This window comes from Hirundo rustica, chromosome 5 (assembly GCF_015227805.2).
Source record: "Hirundo rustica isolate bHirRus1 chromosome 5, bHirRus1.pri.v3, whole genome shotgun sequence".
NCBI lineage: Eukaryota > Metazoa > Chordata > Aves > Passeriformes > Hirundinidae > Hirundo > Hirundo rustica.
Genome location: NC_053454.1, coordinates 63,932,850 through 63,950,693, shown reverse-complemented (window position 1 = coordinate 63,950,693; position 17,844 = coordinate 63,932,850). Strand labels below are relative to the sequence as shown.

The 17,844-nt window shown below is 42.2% G+C and overlaps 1 protein-coding gene across 1 annotated transcript in view; it reads left to right on the top strand.

The window, feature by feature from the left end:
* Positions 1-1,038: 1,038 nt before the first annotated feature.
* The window catches only part of PRSS12 (serine protease 12), a 33,571-nt gene continuing 16,765 nt past the window's right edge, over positions 1,039-17,844 (top strand). Inside the window, 8 exon segments of the mRNA XM_040065414.1 lie at positions 1,039-1,148; positions 1,150-1,358; positions 8,908-9,046; positions 10,956-11,134; positions 12,738-12,888; positions 15,584-15,762; positions 15,955-16,096; positions 17,015-17,220. Of these exon segments, the coding sequence (XP_039921348.1) occupies positions 1,039-1,148; positions 1,150-1,358; positions 8,908-9,046; positions 10,956-11,134; positions 12,738-12,888; positions 15,584-15,762; positions 15,955-16,096; positions 17,015-17,220 (1,315 nt within the window).

Genomic DNA, 17,844 nt, shown 5'->3' with positions numbered 1-17,844 from the left:
AATAAACACTTATCAGACAAAAAAAAAAAAATATATATATATATAGAGGAAAAAGGATTTTAATGGGGAGGTGAATCAACAGACTCACATTACAGACAAATTGCCAAATAAAGGGTACATGCTCCATGAGGCAGAATTGGACCTCAAGAATTAACAGCATAGATTAAAATCAGCAGTAAAGTAAAATATATTAACTAACCCAAATTAACAACCGAACAAGATGAGACAAAGAAGAAGAAATAACTGACAGCCATCCTGGCGGGACAAGGAAATCAGAGATGATCAGGTCATGCAGACCTCTGCAGCACTCGGAAATAAGCAGATTACTATTCAGAGCACATGGGACTAGGATAATGCTAAACCCTCGAAGACATTTCACGGCACGGCATTTGTTTTCAGTCCCTTTGTTCCCCGCTAGCACCTCTGGGGTCTCTCCATCCCTGTGCCGCCCCGGACGGCCCTGAGGGCCCGTTTTGTCCCTCTCGCCCCGAAGCTGCGTGCCCCAGGCCAGGCTCTGTCCCGGCTCCTTCTGCTCTTTCTGAGGCTATCGGAGGTCGCGGGGGAGACAGGCACGGGGCGAGCACAGGGAAGGTGGCTGCTAAGGGAGCCCCGATGCGAGGGGTGGGGTGAGCCTGCGGAGCTGCGGTGGGACCGCAGCGCAGAACCTGGAGGACCGCCGGGGAGGGATGGTACCGGGGTGGCAGCCCCGAGGCCGGCGGGGGAGCGGAGGGGAGCCCCGGGGCCGGGCTCGGGGGACGCGTTCCCCTGTAAAGCCCGCCGGTGCTGCCCGAGGGGCCGCGCCCGTGAAGCCGCTCCGCTCCCCGCCGTGCCGGGCGGGCTGCGGCAGGTACGGAGCCGGCAGAGCCGGGGCTGCGCCCCTCCGCGCCCCGCTCGCCCTGCCCCCGCGGGCCGGGCAGGGGCGGGCGGCAGGGGTACGCGGCGAGGGGGATTAGCGGGACGCCGCGGCCCCGCCTTCCCTCCTCGCATCCCGGGCGCGATGAGAGGGGGAGATGGATCCGAGCCGGCGGGACTGGCACCATGACGTTCGCCGGCTTCGTGGTGGCGCTGGTGATAGGGGCGATCCCCGGAGCCCGCGGGCCGGGGCAGGTCTCCGCCAGCCTCCCGGCCGCCCGGCCCCCGCAGCACCCACGCCGGCTGCCCCGCCGGGGGCTTCCCCGCGGCCCAGCGCCCCTGGGCGCCGGCGGCGCCCGCTCTGCCGCGGCGAGGGGCGGCGGGCCGGGCGCCGCGGGGCCGCCGCGGCTCCTGCGCGCTCCCCGGCGGCGGCGAGGGGCGGCCCGGCTGCGCCCCCGGGGCCGACCGGGACCCGGCGGAGCGCGGCGGCGCTGACTGCGAGCGAGGTAAGCGGGGAGGGGGCGAGCCCGGGGCGCGGTGGCGGCGGAGCGGAGCGGGAGAGCGCGCGGGGCTGCGGGACGCGGGGAGAGACAGACGCGGGGAGAGCCTCGGCCGGGCGGCCGCATTCTCCCATCCCGCACCCGGTTCCCTGCCGCTGGAGGACACCGTCCGCCGAAGTGACAGCCAAAGCTTGTTCGCAGAGGAGAGGCAAACTCGTGCCTCAGAGGATGCAGCGGAAAGACGAAGGTCCCGCCTCGGTTTATTCCGCCGCTATTCTAATATGGGTCGGCGAACCGCGTTTCAAAGCCGTGCCGTAAGCGTTCAGTAGGCTCAGTTTGCCGGGGTTGGCTGGCATTCCTTTTTTGTAACCCGGGTTCCCTTATGCGGGAAGCACTTGGTCTTCTGAAGTGAAGTGGCAGAAGGAGAAAATAGAAGGATACCTGGCTCCAAAGACAAATTGTTTACACAATATGACTTTCTTTTTACCCGCTCTTTATGACCTCTTTTTACATCTTAGGATAGTGGGGTTCACAAGTTAGTGCTGGTGCTCAACAAATCCATGAGCTGAGCCAAGAGACTTGAGCTCCTTTCACACACTCCCAGCTGAACTCCTGCTGACTTCAGTGGAAGTTTTCAGTGTGGAAGGACTGAACAGCAATTTCAGCATCCAGCTCTTGATCAGCTTTGCATTTCATTAGTGTTGGCATGAAATATATTGATGTACAGTCTGGTTTTGAATGACTTCACACTTTCTCCTGCATTGCTCTAATACTATCTCCTACCTAAATAAGAATTGTGCCTTATCTATAGCTATACTAAATGTGATCAAGTGTAATTGTTGAAATGGAAATTAAATTTCCCTGCTACGTTGTCCTTCCTTTTACATCTTTTGTAATAGCACAAAGTCAGCAAGGAAGTTGATAATAATACTGTTTTGTTTGTTGTGAAAGCTGACTTTGGGTTGTGATGTTTTTGGTTTTTTTTTTAATTAATTTACTCTCAGATTACTGAAAAGGATTGTTACCCTTCTCTTCCAACAGTAGCCACTGATGGTGTGTGAGGAAAAAAAAAAAAAAAAAAGCTAATTTGAACAACATGATTATACATATTGGCATAAAATACCACATGAAGAGATATGGAGGCACCAAGGTCCCTATTGATAATTCACATGTTAAAAAAAAAAAAAAAAAAAAAAAAAAAAAAAAAAAAAGAAGCAGCTTCCAAAGCTGTGTTCTAAGTCAAATGTGCTCCTTCAAGAAGAGATGCTATGCAGTACAGATGTTTCCCTGGGAAGAATACCAGGCTGATGGCATGGAGGAGAAAACAGATACTTAGACACAGATGAAAAAAAACCCAGAGGACTTCATGCCCTTTAACTGGTCTCACTTTCAGAAAGGGTACCACAGTTGCTTCTCTAATTCAGCCCAATATATTAATAGGTTTTTAGAATTCTTCAGTCTGGTTCCCAAAATACTTTATGAGGACTTGTTCTAATATAATAGTGAAGAACACAGCAGTTTATTGCTAAGAACTCAGTCTCGCACTTAGTAAAGTTTCAGAATCCCCTGTACGTTCAGCATGAAGGGGATTTAAGCAAAAAATTACCAAAAATACTGCATGATTTGGGTTTTTCTGTGTTTCTCCAGTCTTTTCAGACTGCTGCTTTGTTCCCCCAAGAAAAAGGAAATCCAGGTTGGCCCCTGCTAAGAGGGAAGACACAGCTACTGAACAATAGCCAATACTTGGTAATGGATAGACAATCTGTTCCTGTTGGACTCGGTGGTAAACTCCAGGGCCAATGTCTGTCCAAAAGCCTCCATGAGGGCAATATGAAAGAATTAGAGAGTTTATGAGATGGCTTCAGGTGAACACAAATCAAGCCATTTGCCCAGAAATAAAAGATGATTGTAACATTCCCCCTGAAGCATGTTCCTTTCTCACAAGACGCAAGAAGATGCCAGTTAGGCAATGTCATGATGTGGTTACACCTAGAGAGGAACAGAGCGCTCAGAGAGAAACTCACTGCACCTCCTGCTTTAGTACCTGGGCTAAGGAAGCCCTTACTCAGTGTTAGGCACCTGCCATAACTAAGTACCATACCATATTCAAAGGCTTACCTGTAAATCTCTGGGGTTTTCTAGCTTATATATTATGATTCATCTGCAAAATTAATTGGCTGAACTTTGTGCATGTGTATATATTAAACTGGTTTATTTTTAAACAGTAACAATTTTTTTTTAAAAAAAGCACCTTTGCAATTATACTGTACAGTACCAGTCTAAAATCAGTTTTACAGTTTTAAATAATAGGGTTTGGTGTTTCATTTCCTTCCTTCTAAAAATATCTGGGTAACATTACTTATTCATGCCTTGAAAGCTAATAAACCAAATACAAATATGTATAAATTATTACGACTGACCAAGGACATCACAGAGGACAATAAATGAATATGAGCCAGTGTAAGTCTACCAGAATTTAGTGTCTTAGTTGCTGCTAATAACAACTGTGGTGTACTCAGGCTCCAAGAACGAGGCCTAGCTCAGTACCTGCAAGCAGCTGCTGCCACAAAATATTTGTGTCTTGTGCTGCCACGCAATGTTGTTACACATCTAATTGGAAGCACTTCAAATCAATTCATTTTGGGTTAATTATTTTCTTTGGGTTAATTATTTTCTTTTCTATTACAAAGAGGGAACAATATAAAACAAGCTAAGTGTCTTTGTCAGAGATCAGCAGCAGAACTGGAAATAAATGCACATCTCCAGGAAGGCCTGACTTTAAAACCTTTCCATTCAAATTGCTTTTATCAAAAGGTGATTCCACTAACGTCAATCAAATGAAGCTTCAATAAACTTTTCTGAGAGAAGAATCAAGCCTCAGGCTCATAATCTAAACACTAGATTATTCTCCCTACCTGTTATACTATAGTGTAAGCAGTTGATGGAATGACTTTTGGGACTTTGGTTTTTCTAATGGTTTATGATTAGAACTGAAGCATGAATGTCCATGTTTTCCTCCTAAGAAGCAGCTCTTCTGGAACCATTCTTACCAGAGCTGCACAGTGTGAGGCCCCTCATTTTTTCCAGCTCTGCTCACATAAGACAACTGCAGTCCTTCAGAGCCCATTACATTGCTGAGTTTCAATTTAGTTTTCTCAGAGTCATGATGGATCTCAGTGCTGCAGAGGAACCAACGCAGCACATTACACACTCAGTGTATACAATATTTATGAAAGTTCTAATATAAGGATCCTTGAGTATGCAGTACTTCTACTGATCCTCAAGATAGTTCTTAAAAAGTAGTTCTGCTGGAGGCACCCTTTTTTCAAGGTTAAAATGCCTGGGGAAAATAATTGTGATTTCAGACAAAGAGCAGTGCTCAGGAAAGTGGTAAGACAGCAACATTCATTGATCAGAGGGAGCACCATGAATACTTTTGCTGAAGTCAACAGGATTAATTTCTTTGATTATAATCAGGCCTGATTCTGGAAGGGAAGGGGAGTTTCCATTGATTTGAACCAGTGTTAGGTTTTACCTGTGCTACAAGTGGCTTTTTACAAGCACCTCATAGAAACCAGAGAATTAGTTTCATTCTGAAACTGGGATGGTCCCTTTTACATACATTAGGGATCCTCCCCATGTATTCTAAATACAACAAGTTACAGTGTGGTCCCATAACATGTATCCATGGGAAACCCTCACATTTGATGTCGATTTGGACTGACCCAATTGACTCCAAGACAAGAGAGACAAATTGTCAGTGCAGCGCCTTTCTGGAGCACTGTCCCACATTGGAACACCTTGGACATTAGGGCAGAAATAAAACTATTTGTTGTTTTTATGGATTTCCAAAACTGAAATGACTTCTTTTGCTTCGCTTTAAATCTGCCGTTTTAGAGCACACCGCACCAGGGTGAAAGGCACAGGCAATTTCTACTTCCTATTCCTATTTTCCCAGCCTACATTGACAGCCAAATTGCAAACCTTTCGACAGGCGTTTACCAAGAAGCTATGGCACACCTTTAGCCAACACCATAAACGCCACTGCTGCAGCACTAACACACACAGCAGAAGTGGAAGTGATTCCCATTCTATTTGCAATTCAGCCACACTCTAACAATGCTCGTTCCCAGTGAAACGTGAAAAACAGAAGAGGGTTTGAAGTTACCCAGCATCTCCGCACATGAGAATGTATAGGAAAAGAGGCCAAGCACAATAGTGCAGTTCCTTTGAAGCTCTTCTGCTTTTGGAGTTAATTAGAAGTTGGCTGGGTGGTTTTCCTCTCCCCCTGTTTTCCTGAGTGTCTCATCTTCAGCCTATATGGCAGGTGTTCTGGAGCAAGTCTCAGCAGCACCCACTGGATACCCTTACTTCCTTGCATTTGCAAGTATAACTTAATCTCCTTTCAACAGTGATAGCAGATAGGAAAGACTGACTTGGGCAGATACCAGGACAACTAAAATTACCAGACTGTGTGTAAACAACAGGAATTGACCGTCAGTAACCTCAGCTAAAACACAATTACAGTAAATGCATACATACTTTCTGAGTGTTTATAAATGAAGGCGTTTCTGTCAAAACAGCAGATTGTGTTTTTTAATAAAGGGTTGAATTAAGTCTGTCCTAAGACCACAGTATGTGTCTAGAGCTGTCTCAGAGGCCTGCTTTGTGTCCTGTGCCATTGTTTCTACCTGTTGTGGGGTCAGGTCAGCTCTCCTCATCCTCCCTCTTCCTAACCAGTGCTGAGGAGGGCAGAGCCATGGGCAGGATCCTGGTGCTGCTGTACTCTGTTGTTGAGCTTTGTGTTGAGGCAGGGTAGGTTTGATAAGCACTTTAAGCAGAGGTCTTACACCATATTGAACTGGTGGAGAGCAGAAAGAGTAGATAATACCGCATTAGCTCTACTCCCAACAGGTTTGGTTTTCTTCAGCAACTAAAAGAGCTGAGAAAGTATAGCTTAAAAATTTGAGATGCTACTATGCCTCTGATTCCAGAAACCTAGAGCCTCCAGTGCGCACCTTTAAGGCAGACATGTTTTCTAAGGGGGAATGCAGACACTCTTCTGCAGAGTTATTGTGCTCCAGGGACAGAACAGAGGAAGCCCCTAAGACACATGCTGGGGTGCTTGAGGTGTTGCACTGGAACAGCAGTAGACTTAACCAGTGAAATTAAGAATTAACCTGTATCCTGTCAATCATGCTAAATATTAGGTTTCTCGCTGCCTATGAAGTGAAAAGGTGTTTCCTGGTAATTTTACAACACAAACACTGACTATCTTGCAATTAAAATATTAGCACATAAACAGATAGTTGGTAATACAGCATAAACACACATGATGGCAGATCATCCTGTTGTCGTGCAATTCCCTAAGATCAATTTACACAGGAAACACCGAGCTGTGTTTCATCATGAAGAAAGAATTTTATATACTGGAAAGAAAAACTAAGCTGCTGTAATGAAAGTCTTGATCTTGAGGTTCTGTTTTATGAGGTATCACTACTGTAACTAATGCACGTCTTGATCTGGTAATATAAGTACCAGGTGTCTGAATACCACAACATTTTGAGTAAACAATAGAAATAATTTTCTCATTAGTGCCCTTTGATTTGTTTTCTGCATGATTATGACTTGCTCATATGACAGAGATTGATACATACTTCAAAGTGCATATACCATATATTTGGTTACCTCTATTAAATGTCAGGTTTAATATTACCTACATGTAAAAATAAGTGCTTTTTTACTTCTTTCTAGATTAACTTATCAGGTGAAAATCAAGAATATTTAAAATTGGTTACAAAATTACCTTTAACAATCCCGTTGTGTATTTTGCTGTGTGTACATGACTAAGTTCTTCCACCACTGTCATTGGGAAATCTGTAAATACAGAATGAGGAGTGAGCCAAATTCTGCCATGGAGACCTTAGAAGAGAATTTTATTCTTCAAGTACTCCCTTATTCAAATATTTGAATAGAAACATTGTGTAATGTGTACTCAGGAAGCACTGTATTGATTTCAGTAGGTGTCATGCAGCACTGTAAGCAATCATGCTCTAAAATAGACTTATTTTTGGAGATGACATCTTCAAACTTGCTTTCTGGTATGTCAGGAATCACTTTGCTACGAGTGCAGTTGATGTTTCAAGTGAAAATAATAGTCTGTACAGAAGTCTAGTGAAGAGCAGAAATAAACAGAATTCCAGACTCTGTCTGTCTGTGACACATACAGCAAAACACAAAGAGAAAAACTGTAAAGGCAGATAAATGATGTGCAACATGTCTACAGTATAGTTATATTTGACTCAGTAATAACCCTCTCTCAGGAATGATAGCTCAGTCTGTAACATGAGTTGAATAAATGTTGTTTGTAATTTACTGCACAGTAAGTTACTGCTTAGAAAGTAAACAGGAGGCAAAGAGGAACATATCAAGCCAAACATGAGGTTAATTAATTCCTAGAGTTATTTGGCAGTTGTTTGGCTTTGTGGTTTTATAAAATACACTGAACTAAACCTAGCACAGAAGCTGAGAAGAAAAAGTGGACCTACCTATAATTATTGTTATTTACACAAAGATGAACACAGACACAATGAAATGCAGGCACAAATGCTGACTATCTTCATCCCATTGCTAAACCCCTGCAAACTGGATGATGGTGTAGCTTCTAAGCAGATCACAGAAAAGAGGCAGATGGATTAACTGGGATTTCAGGCAATATGAAATCATACAGCTGGGCTATGTTTGATAATTTAACAGAAATGTTTCTTGTTGAATTACTGCTCTGTCATGATTCTTTTCTGTTTCTGTGTAGTTATCCCAGTCACCAGCTTTTTCCCACCTTTGCAAGTGGCACTTCGCTTACCTTCAACAGTAGATGCATCTGACATCTCAAGTTAAACTACTGTAATACAAAAAAATGCAAAATCTGCCAATTTTCTTGGATTTCTGTTCTCTGTAGCCCTCAAGAAACACTTCCTCCCTCCACCCCCCCATATTAAAAATTTCTGTCCGAGAAAAGTATGAACAAATGTATTCTTTGGCTAAAACAAACTGCTGTCATCTATGACATGCATAATTTAACACGGGTCAGAGCAAAAGCTATGCAGACCATGTGGTTATTTTCTGATTCCCTTAAGGCCAATGGAATTTTGTGAAAGATAAAAGTATAGCATATTTTATACAAAAATATATATATACACATACATATATATGTTTTCTCATTTGGGTAGAGGAAATCACATTTCAATAATTATGTGTCTATAAATACTTTGTTAGATCTTTAACTAAGTTGTAACATCAGAAGGATCAGAAATAGGATGCAGTTTAAGTACAAGGAGCAAAATGCTTTCCTCATGTAAAAAAAGGGTTCTCTCAATTCGTGTATCACTGTATGAGAATGTTAGGTGTGCCAGAATGTTTCTTGGAAACAGCTCAGTATCCATGAAACAAGAACTCAGGGAAAATGGGGTTCAGAGTCTTTTGTGTGGGATGCATTAACCAAGCAATAGAGTATCTTGGAGGTGTAATTGTTTTGTTTTTAATTTTTGGTAACTAGGGTCAGTGAGACTCCGGGGAGGCAAGAATGAGTTCGAAGGTACAGTGGAGGTTTATTTGAATGGAATCTGGGGAACAATCTGTGGGAGCCATTGGGACAATAATGATGCAACAGTTGTATGTCGACAGCTTGCACTTGGGTAAGTTTCAGTTTGAATAAAAATCAACTCATTTTCATGATGTTTTGTGTAAAGGACAATTTACTTTGTACATCCTGAGGGCTTTCTGTGTTTGATGATTGCTTTTTCTGTTTGAAAGTGTTTGAATGGTGAAGTTGTTCTTCCCAGAATACTTTGCTTGCTTCAGCCACATTACACTTCAAAGAGGAAATCAGTATTTCCTCAGAAAGCTGAAGATAGGATCTGGACAGGAGCAGACCATGGCAAATTCTTTGCTTTCAAAGTGAAATGTGTGAACAGGTCAGCAAGTTTCAGGTAAACGCAAACTGCTCTACTGCACATCTGGGAGATGTCCCCAAGGACAGAATTATGTGGTTTGAACCTGGTCTCACATATCTCAGTGTCAATTAACAGCTCCAGTGAGGTAATAGAATCTATAACAATGTAAACGTGGCCAGGATTAAACTCTACATGGGCTCCTAATCAAAGGAAAATTCCTAATTCTCAGGAGCAAGGGTTATCCTAATAATCACCCATTGCCAAATGATACCTGGAACTCATACTACATCTTTGACAAATGGCAATGTTTTAGAGCTATAGCCATACTGGACAAGTTGAAAGTCCCTGCGCTGTCCTCAGTGACCACCACTTCCCACTGCTGCCAGAGTGGAGTTAATCAACAGCAGCCTTTAGCATAATTTGGCTGCCTTTATTCCCATCCCAACATTTCTTTCACTCACATACCGAAGCAGTGGTTTTGCTCGCTGCAAGCAGTAAGAGGCTTTTATAGCAGACTTGCACTGTGACATTCCTAATGATTATTCCAATTTTTAAGACTGCTAACCAAAACTAAATCTAAGCTGGGTTATAATGTTCAATTCTAATCTGGACACACCATGCCAACTTATAAAAATATGAGGATTAGTTGAGATAAAAGTTCAGCCATCTGGAGGCTGTGATTTTGCTTATGACTTCAGCTGTCTACGTGCAGTGGCTCCTTCCCTCATTTTCGTGTAAGTCCTATCTGCTTTCCATACCCTGAACATTTCAGCTGAACGAGGCCACTGTTAGCAAAAGTAGTTCAGTGATATGGGTGAATGGCTGTTTCGTCTTTCCAACAGAAATGGCTCGAAGCTGAACCCAGGCCAAAAAAGCCCCAAGCAAACAGTAGCTAAAAGTTTGAGCTATCTTGAATGGTAGCAGAAATTTGGATCTCTGCACCACCAGGTGAACTCACAAGGTGTTACTGGTGCTTTTCAGGCGCTCCATCTCTCTGCTTCTTTGATATCACCAGATTTGGGCTCTGTTTTAAATTCGTTGTGCTTTGCAAGGACGAGAAGATGGCTCTATAAACGTTGCTGTAGATGCACCATGAGAAGGAAACAGAGCTGTTTATCCAGCATTCTGGGTGAATGGGAATGGCTGAATAGAGGAAAATCAATGGGGGCCTGATCGAATGGAGTGGGAGGTGGTTGCACTGCCCCATTATCCCAGCCACAATGCACGGCAGTTATGGGCAGACCGTGGCACGTCTTCATGGAGTAAAGGACAGAGTAAGGAAGAAAGACCTGGTGGCATTAGCCATCCTGGAATTTTAACTGCAGTGGGCTGGTGCTGTAGATTCGTCTGTGGACTGTGGACTCTGTATTGATGTTTGTAGTTAAGAACTGGGAGAGCAGGAACGTAGCTGGCTCTGCAGCAATATAGTCATTGTACTAAAACATCCCACAAGGAAATGGTGAGAACTGGGTCACATCTGTTACTTTTCTTTGTGCAGAAGACAATGCTGAACTATATGAAAATGTGATGAATTTACACTACTGGCGTAATTGAAATTTACAATTCTTTTCTACTTCAAGATTTATATATGAGAAAAATATTCCCACTTCCTTCCCTTTCTGATGCCCTATCATCGTGATTATTTTTACAGGGAAAAAGGTACAGCAAAACACACACCCTTTTCTGGATCAGGCCTTATTCCTGTTTTCTGGAGTCAAGTCCATTGTCGTGGTGATGAAGAAAACATACTGCTATGTGAAAAAGACACCTGGCAAGATGGGACATGTCCTCAAAAAATGGCAGCTGCTGTCACATGTAGCTCCTCCCTTGGTAAAAAAATACATATTGTGTTCTCAAGCCCTTATTTTATTTAAGTAGAAGTTTTAATAATTACTCATTATTATATTAGAAAAAGTGTTAAGATTTCTTGGAACAGATTATACAGATTGAATCTGTATCTGTATTGTATCTGTAATCATCATTAACTACTTCAAATACCTCAAGCAGCAACAGGTTTAACAACTCTTTTACCTTTCTATAATCACCAGCAATTTGCTTGTTTCAGGTGTATGTTGTGACAAAGAGTAAAGTAGCAAGTATCTCTGTAAAATGAGGACAGTTCCCCCACTTTTTTTTTTTTAAATGTCAAAATTATATTATTAGGAAAACAAGTATTATTAATGGCTTTTAGATATTTGATATTATTTTAATCAACATGCTAACTAAATGGGCAGGCATGCCATCAGATTTAAGATATTGCTGCCTCGAGGAGGGCTGGGCTGGCAGTGCTGGGGAGCTGGCAATGTCGATCTCTTGCCAGCTGAAAATAAAACATGAGGCTGCAGCCAGTTCTGTGCAGCCTTTCTTCTCCTACTTATGTTTTTATCCAAAGGTGGGTGCAATTTTGTCCTAAAGGTTTATATTAATAATGAGCAATATTTTGAAAAATTGCTTTAAAAAGAACATTCTGGTCTTAGAAAACTATTGAGTAGAGGGAAAGGTTCTCCAAGCTAGGAGACAAAAATGAAAGCAAGAGAGTTTTGCCTGAAGAAACTAGAAACTACAGATGTTTTCACATTTTGCAGGTTCTATTGCAACTAGCCTTTTAAACTGCTCACATACACACATCCCCCCCATATTTCATATCAGTGATGCACTAATATGAAGTTGGAGAAATGCCCTCAGTATTTTTGTTTTGGGATTTTTTAATAGAGAATTAGATTAAACAGTAGCATTAATTGGTTGGAAAGTTACGCAAAAACTACTCAAATTTAAACAATTTGGATGTTAGTATGGTGAAACTTTAAAATAACCTTGTTTACGTTACAGCAATTATGGAGTTTTATATGGCTTTAAGCTGTTTCCACTATTATAGATTTATTCAGCAGGGATGCTTTCAAGACAGTTTCTTGATACACTAGAAGAGAGCTACTGATTTTAAAAGACTGGAAGCAAGAAGGGAACAATACTTGCACAATTCAAGTGAGACTCCACAGTCCAAGAGATTTCACTGCTCTGACTGGATTTTCTAATGGAATGAGAAAACCCAAAGATGAATTTCTCTTTCTCTGTCCATGATATAATTTGTGCTTCTTACTTCAGATTTTACCCGATGTTGCTCTTACTTGTAGAAAGGTAGCTCTACTGACTGATTCAATGTTTGGCCTTACAGCGCTAAGTGTCTGTGAATGCTTAGACACTCAGGTAATTCAAGATCAATATGGTTACTCGTATGTGTAAGGGTTTTCAGCTAGTGAGAGTGGAGCAGAAGGGGACTCACGTTACTTTCAGGTTCTCCATCTAAGTAGGAAAAAGAAAATGTGGTTTTTGAGTGATGCCAGAGAAACCATTCAGCCATCTCTCTCTTTCTTTACTATCAGAATGGTATTTTAGGATGTGAATGACCTGTTCTATATCCTGTGTGTGCTCCCAGGCCCTGTCTTCACTCCAATCCGGCTGGCTGGTGGGAGCAATACCCACGAAGGAAGAGTGGAAGTCTACCATGGTGGCCAGTGGGGCACAGTCTGTGATGACCAGTGGGATGATGCAGATGCTGAAGTTGTCTGTCGGCAGCTTGGCCTTGGGTTTGTTTTATTACATGTTTATTATTCCAGCAGCAAAGCAGGAGAGTTATCAGATCCACAGCTGAAGCTAGGAGAAGTGTAATTGTCAAAAAAAATGCTCCTTTAAAATCATACTGATATTTTGCAGCAGTAACTAAGTTTATTTATAGAAGATTCAGGTACAGTGACATTACTTTCAATTCCCTGGAACCAGTTTTCAGTGTCATATGATAGGGACAATTTTGTCTCTTTGGCCGGACAGATAAAGAATGTCTCAGAATAAATGTTGACTTTGTAAGTGAGTGAAAACTCACTACAATTCCTGTAAAGTTTCAATCAAAACCTGTAGATGAAGAAAATAAATTTTCTGACTGTTTAAATCCTTACGATCCATTTTACCGCACAGTTGACAGCCTCCTGGCTTTGGCACAAGAACTCTGCTTTGTCAGGAAAGATATGTTTTTTGGCATGCCTGTGAGAATCTCTGTAGATTTGTTTAAATCACGAGTCTCTGAAGATTGTCAGTTTGCTTATACTGAGCTAGAGATCTGTATCAAGGTTTGACAGTTAAGCTTGTCAGTGATTCTGTCTGAACTAAGCATGGTCCAAAATACAACTACAGCAGCAGAACAGGGTTTTCTTGCTTCACTTTCTTAACAGTCAGGGGGGATTTTGATACCCCACAGAAGACAAGTATTTGCAGAAAATGCTGCAGAGGTGGGAGACTAAGAGGAAAACTACTGGATCAGAGAGGAAGGAGATGAGGATAACTGGGATGGAAGGCCAGTGGGGTGGAAGAGGGAAAAGAACTAGGAGCAAAAGGCAGAGAAGATGCTGGGTTGTATCCCATGCAGGAGAAGGGGATTTTGTCTGAGAGAGAGTGAATGCGAACTAAGCAGGTAAATGCAGCGGAGACTGGAACAGAACTCACCTGTTCAAGCCTGCTGGGACTACGATGAATTGAAAGAAGTGATATTGAAGGAAGAAGGTTCTGTGGCATTGATGGGTGGTCCTCAGAGTGTGCCTGGTTTGTAACTGAGGCCTTGGGCTGCCTGTGCCACCCAAACTAGCTCAGAAGATTGAGAACTGTGGACTAGTTAAAAATATTGTAGATCTCCTGCTGAGCCAACACAGGAACCAACATGATTCTCTGACATCACATTTTTTTGTCCCCAGTTTATTTTATGTAGCATTTCTTTACTCCTGCATATTTTCAATTGGGAATACCTAATGGAAAGTCTATCTTTTTGCAGGCTTTTCCTGCTTTTGAATTGGGCTGCTGTTAATAGGTTTGGGGAGCTACTAAGCTCTGCTTTGCATTTCTGTATACTAATGACAAGTGTAATGCTCTTAGCCTGCCTTCTTACTGATGACACTAAAACTTTTTATTACTTATATTTAATAATCACAAACTGCAGTTCTGTGATGCTTCTAATTTGATTTGTTTTTCTGAGTAAATAAATTGCATTAAGATGGTGCTAAACCTGCTAAGTCTTTTTGAAATATGTCTAAAGATTTACAGAATTTCTCAAGTAAGTAATATGTTACAACAAACATGCTAATTAATATAAAGTGAAATCTTGCCAACAGTGGCAGTAGACCAGTTCTGAAGTACTAAAAATAATCTAAATTTGCATACTGTTAAACTATCTGGAAACATGCCAGAAACTGTAAAAGTAAAGCTTCTCAGTAAGTAGCTTCCCACACCCCTTCAACTTTTCTGTAGCACTCCTATAAAATTCCAAAATATGCATCTACCATTAACTGGCGGGAAGTAATGATAACTGCTTTTATTATTTGATTTCCTAAATAATTTTTACTGGACACAAATTCCTCCGGTTATAATGATGGGATGTGTTGTCTCTGCCTAACTGCAGAGACTCTTACTGGAATATGGTATAAATTGTAAAAGCATTCAGAGCAGTCCATCATTATCTCTTTGATTTCAGACAGCTGCTCAATGAATAAATATTTTTTTCCCTTCCTTTTTTCCATTTCCTATACATTTCTACCAGCATTTTTATCAGATACACTGGAAAAACAAGATGCTTTTTTAGTTAAACTAATGCTTTAGACAGGTAAATCATTACAGTCCAAAATTTAGACATTTCAATCTTGCCATTTCAAACTAGAGCGAATATAGGAACAGAGGAAATACTGAGTGGAAAGAAACCAAACCATGGTAAACATTTATATATGAAATGGTATTTTAAACAGAATTGGAAAAATCCTGATAGATGATAAAGGGTTAAACACTGCATAATTTCTGTATGTCTAAAACAATGGAGTGTTTTCAATCAACATAGTTTTTTGTGCTCAAAATCCTTTCTGCTGACAGAGAATGTACTCCATACAAGGCTAGTCATTGGTCTGATTCCTGTTCTTATTTCTGTTGCTGATGGGTGATACAACACCTGTCAAGTCACTTAAGATCTCTTTGCTATGGTTTTCACGTGACTAAATGGGGAACCATCACATTTATCTGCCTCATCTGGGTATTTGACTAATGTGCTTTGAGGACAACAGGTGAACGTCACTTCAGAAATATATATTGGATTATTTTTACTATATGTAGATATTAAACGAGTATTAAAATTAGAATCCTCATACCCAAGCTGTATGTCTGTAATCTCTCCTAGAAAAGTTAAAAGCCACAGGAAAGGAAAATCTCCAGCTCGCTTCCTCCTGACTTGGTGTTCTCCTTGCATTTCCACAGGGGTGTTGCCAAGGCGTGGAGCCAGGCTTACTTTGGAGAAGGCTCTGGCCCTGTGCTGCTGGATGAAGTGCAGTGCACAGGAAATGAACTCTCGATAGAACAGTGCCCAAAAAACTCCTGGCGAGAGCACAACTGTGGCCACAAAGAGGATGCTGGTGTTTCCTGCACACCTCTCACAGGTACTTCAGTCATCAATCATCACACAGGAAAAAACGGAGTTCACAGCTCTGGAAAGGGAGCTTTTAAAGTTTGCAGAGGCACAAACCCCAGACTGGATGCAGTGAGGGCAATGTTACCAATTTTGCTTTAGAACAACAAGGAGATCTAAGAAACGCTGATCCTTGTCCTGTTTTCCCTTGTTACCGGCACAGAGGGCGCAGTGCGGCTCGCAGGTGGGAAGGGCAGTCACGAAGGGCGCCTGGAGATCTATCACACCGGGCAGTGGGGCACGGTCTGTGACGATGGCTGGACGGAGGCGAACACGCAGGTGGTTTGCTGGCAACTGGGATTTAAGTAAGATTACTTGATATTGGCTATCTCACTCAGTGACTTGACCATGATGGACCCCATTTTAAGAGTCTGCTTTTTAATATTAACCGAGTGCTTCAAAGAAACGACCAAGTGAAAATCCATTAAAGAGTGCTTCCCTCAGTCTCACAGAGGTATAGAGACCTTAGTTTAGGTAGAAGAACCTTCAACAACTGTGATTTAGCAGTCTTTATTCACCAAGTTCCTTCCAATTCTCCTTTTCGTCTAAGGTCCATGCATGTAGTATAGAGAAGAACTGATTTTGATTTCTATTTTGCCTATAAAAGTTTGATTGTTCTAAATCTTTATTTGTTGTACAGTTATTATTGATGAAAGACATTTTCAAGGTGTAAGTCCTTCTGCACTGCCTCAGAAAATCCCTCAGCTTGGCCCTGGAACAGTTATGTATTGAAAAGCATTTTAGAAAAATCCCATTTGTATCATGCACTCACTCTTCCCTCCTTTTCCTACTGACCTGTGGCTACAAAGATACACTCTCAGTAGGTGACTGTTGTCTTGCCTTCAAACTGTAACAGCTGACATTCAAAAAAGGATTTTGTCTCATACTGTGACATTTAAATGTATTTAGAATACTAAGAACATGCTTAAACCCTCAGAGTAATTGAGCCAGCCATCTGCTTGGTTGAAGAGCAGCCTTAATCAAAGGTATTACGTTCTTAAGTTTGTACTAATGTAACAGTAATTCCTAAAAAAACCCCAAAAAACCATTACTGAAGATGCAGCATATGGTGCTGTCATTGAATTTAATGCTAACTGAACCTGCTTACTGGGAATACTTGAGAAATCTTTTATTTCCCCAGGGATATCACTTTGCTTTCTCATGCTTAAGCATCACGTGTCCTCTGATCGCTGTGGACCAAAACATGCCTCTGTGTTGTGCAGGTATGGGAAAAGTGCAGGTATGGAAAGAGAGAGCTCCTCGGAAAGAAGCTCTGGGCCCATCTGGTTGGATGATGTGATCTGCTCCGGCAAGGAGACAAACCTCCTGCAGTGCTCCCGGAGGGAGTGGGGGAAGCACGACTGCAACCATCAGGAGGATGTCAGACTCATCTGCCACCCAGAAAATGACAGCCACAGGCGCTCGCTCGGTAAGGAAGCTCTTTGCTAAAGTCACAATACGAGTACTGCTGTGCATACAGATCCAACCAAAGTACAGGATACTTAAGGATTCTCAAAATCCTAGTATTTGTCAGATGGGTGCAAGGAAAGGACAGGAGGGGATCTTTTCTCCTGAAGATCACAGGAAGGGATCAAGTTTTGTTTAGAACGTAAGCATCCAGAACATTAAAGCTCAACCCAGATTTGCAAGGTAACAAAGTCACATTCCAGAGATGTCGTTCTTTCAGTCTCCACCAGATTTTGGACCTATTCAGCACTTCCTGATGGTGTACCTAATTTTACTTGGCACTTCTCAACCTCCAAGTAATGCTAGGCATCAAATGCTGGAGACATACCTGAGTGCTGAGGAATACAAATCAACAGTACACCTTCCTAAGGCTTTGCATTCAGAAAATCCAAAACAAGGGATATGGAGAAGATGGGGAGTTCAGAGATAGTGAGAAGGAAGGGTGAGAAGCACAAACCAATTTCTGTGCTACTACTGCCTGTCATTTATGTGTCTGGGTGAATGGGCCTCACTTGCCTACCAGGACAGAATGATACTACACACCCAGATAAAAGCGTCAGTTCCAATGTCAAAAGCCTACAAACAT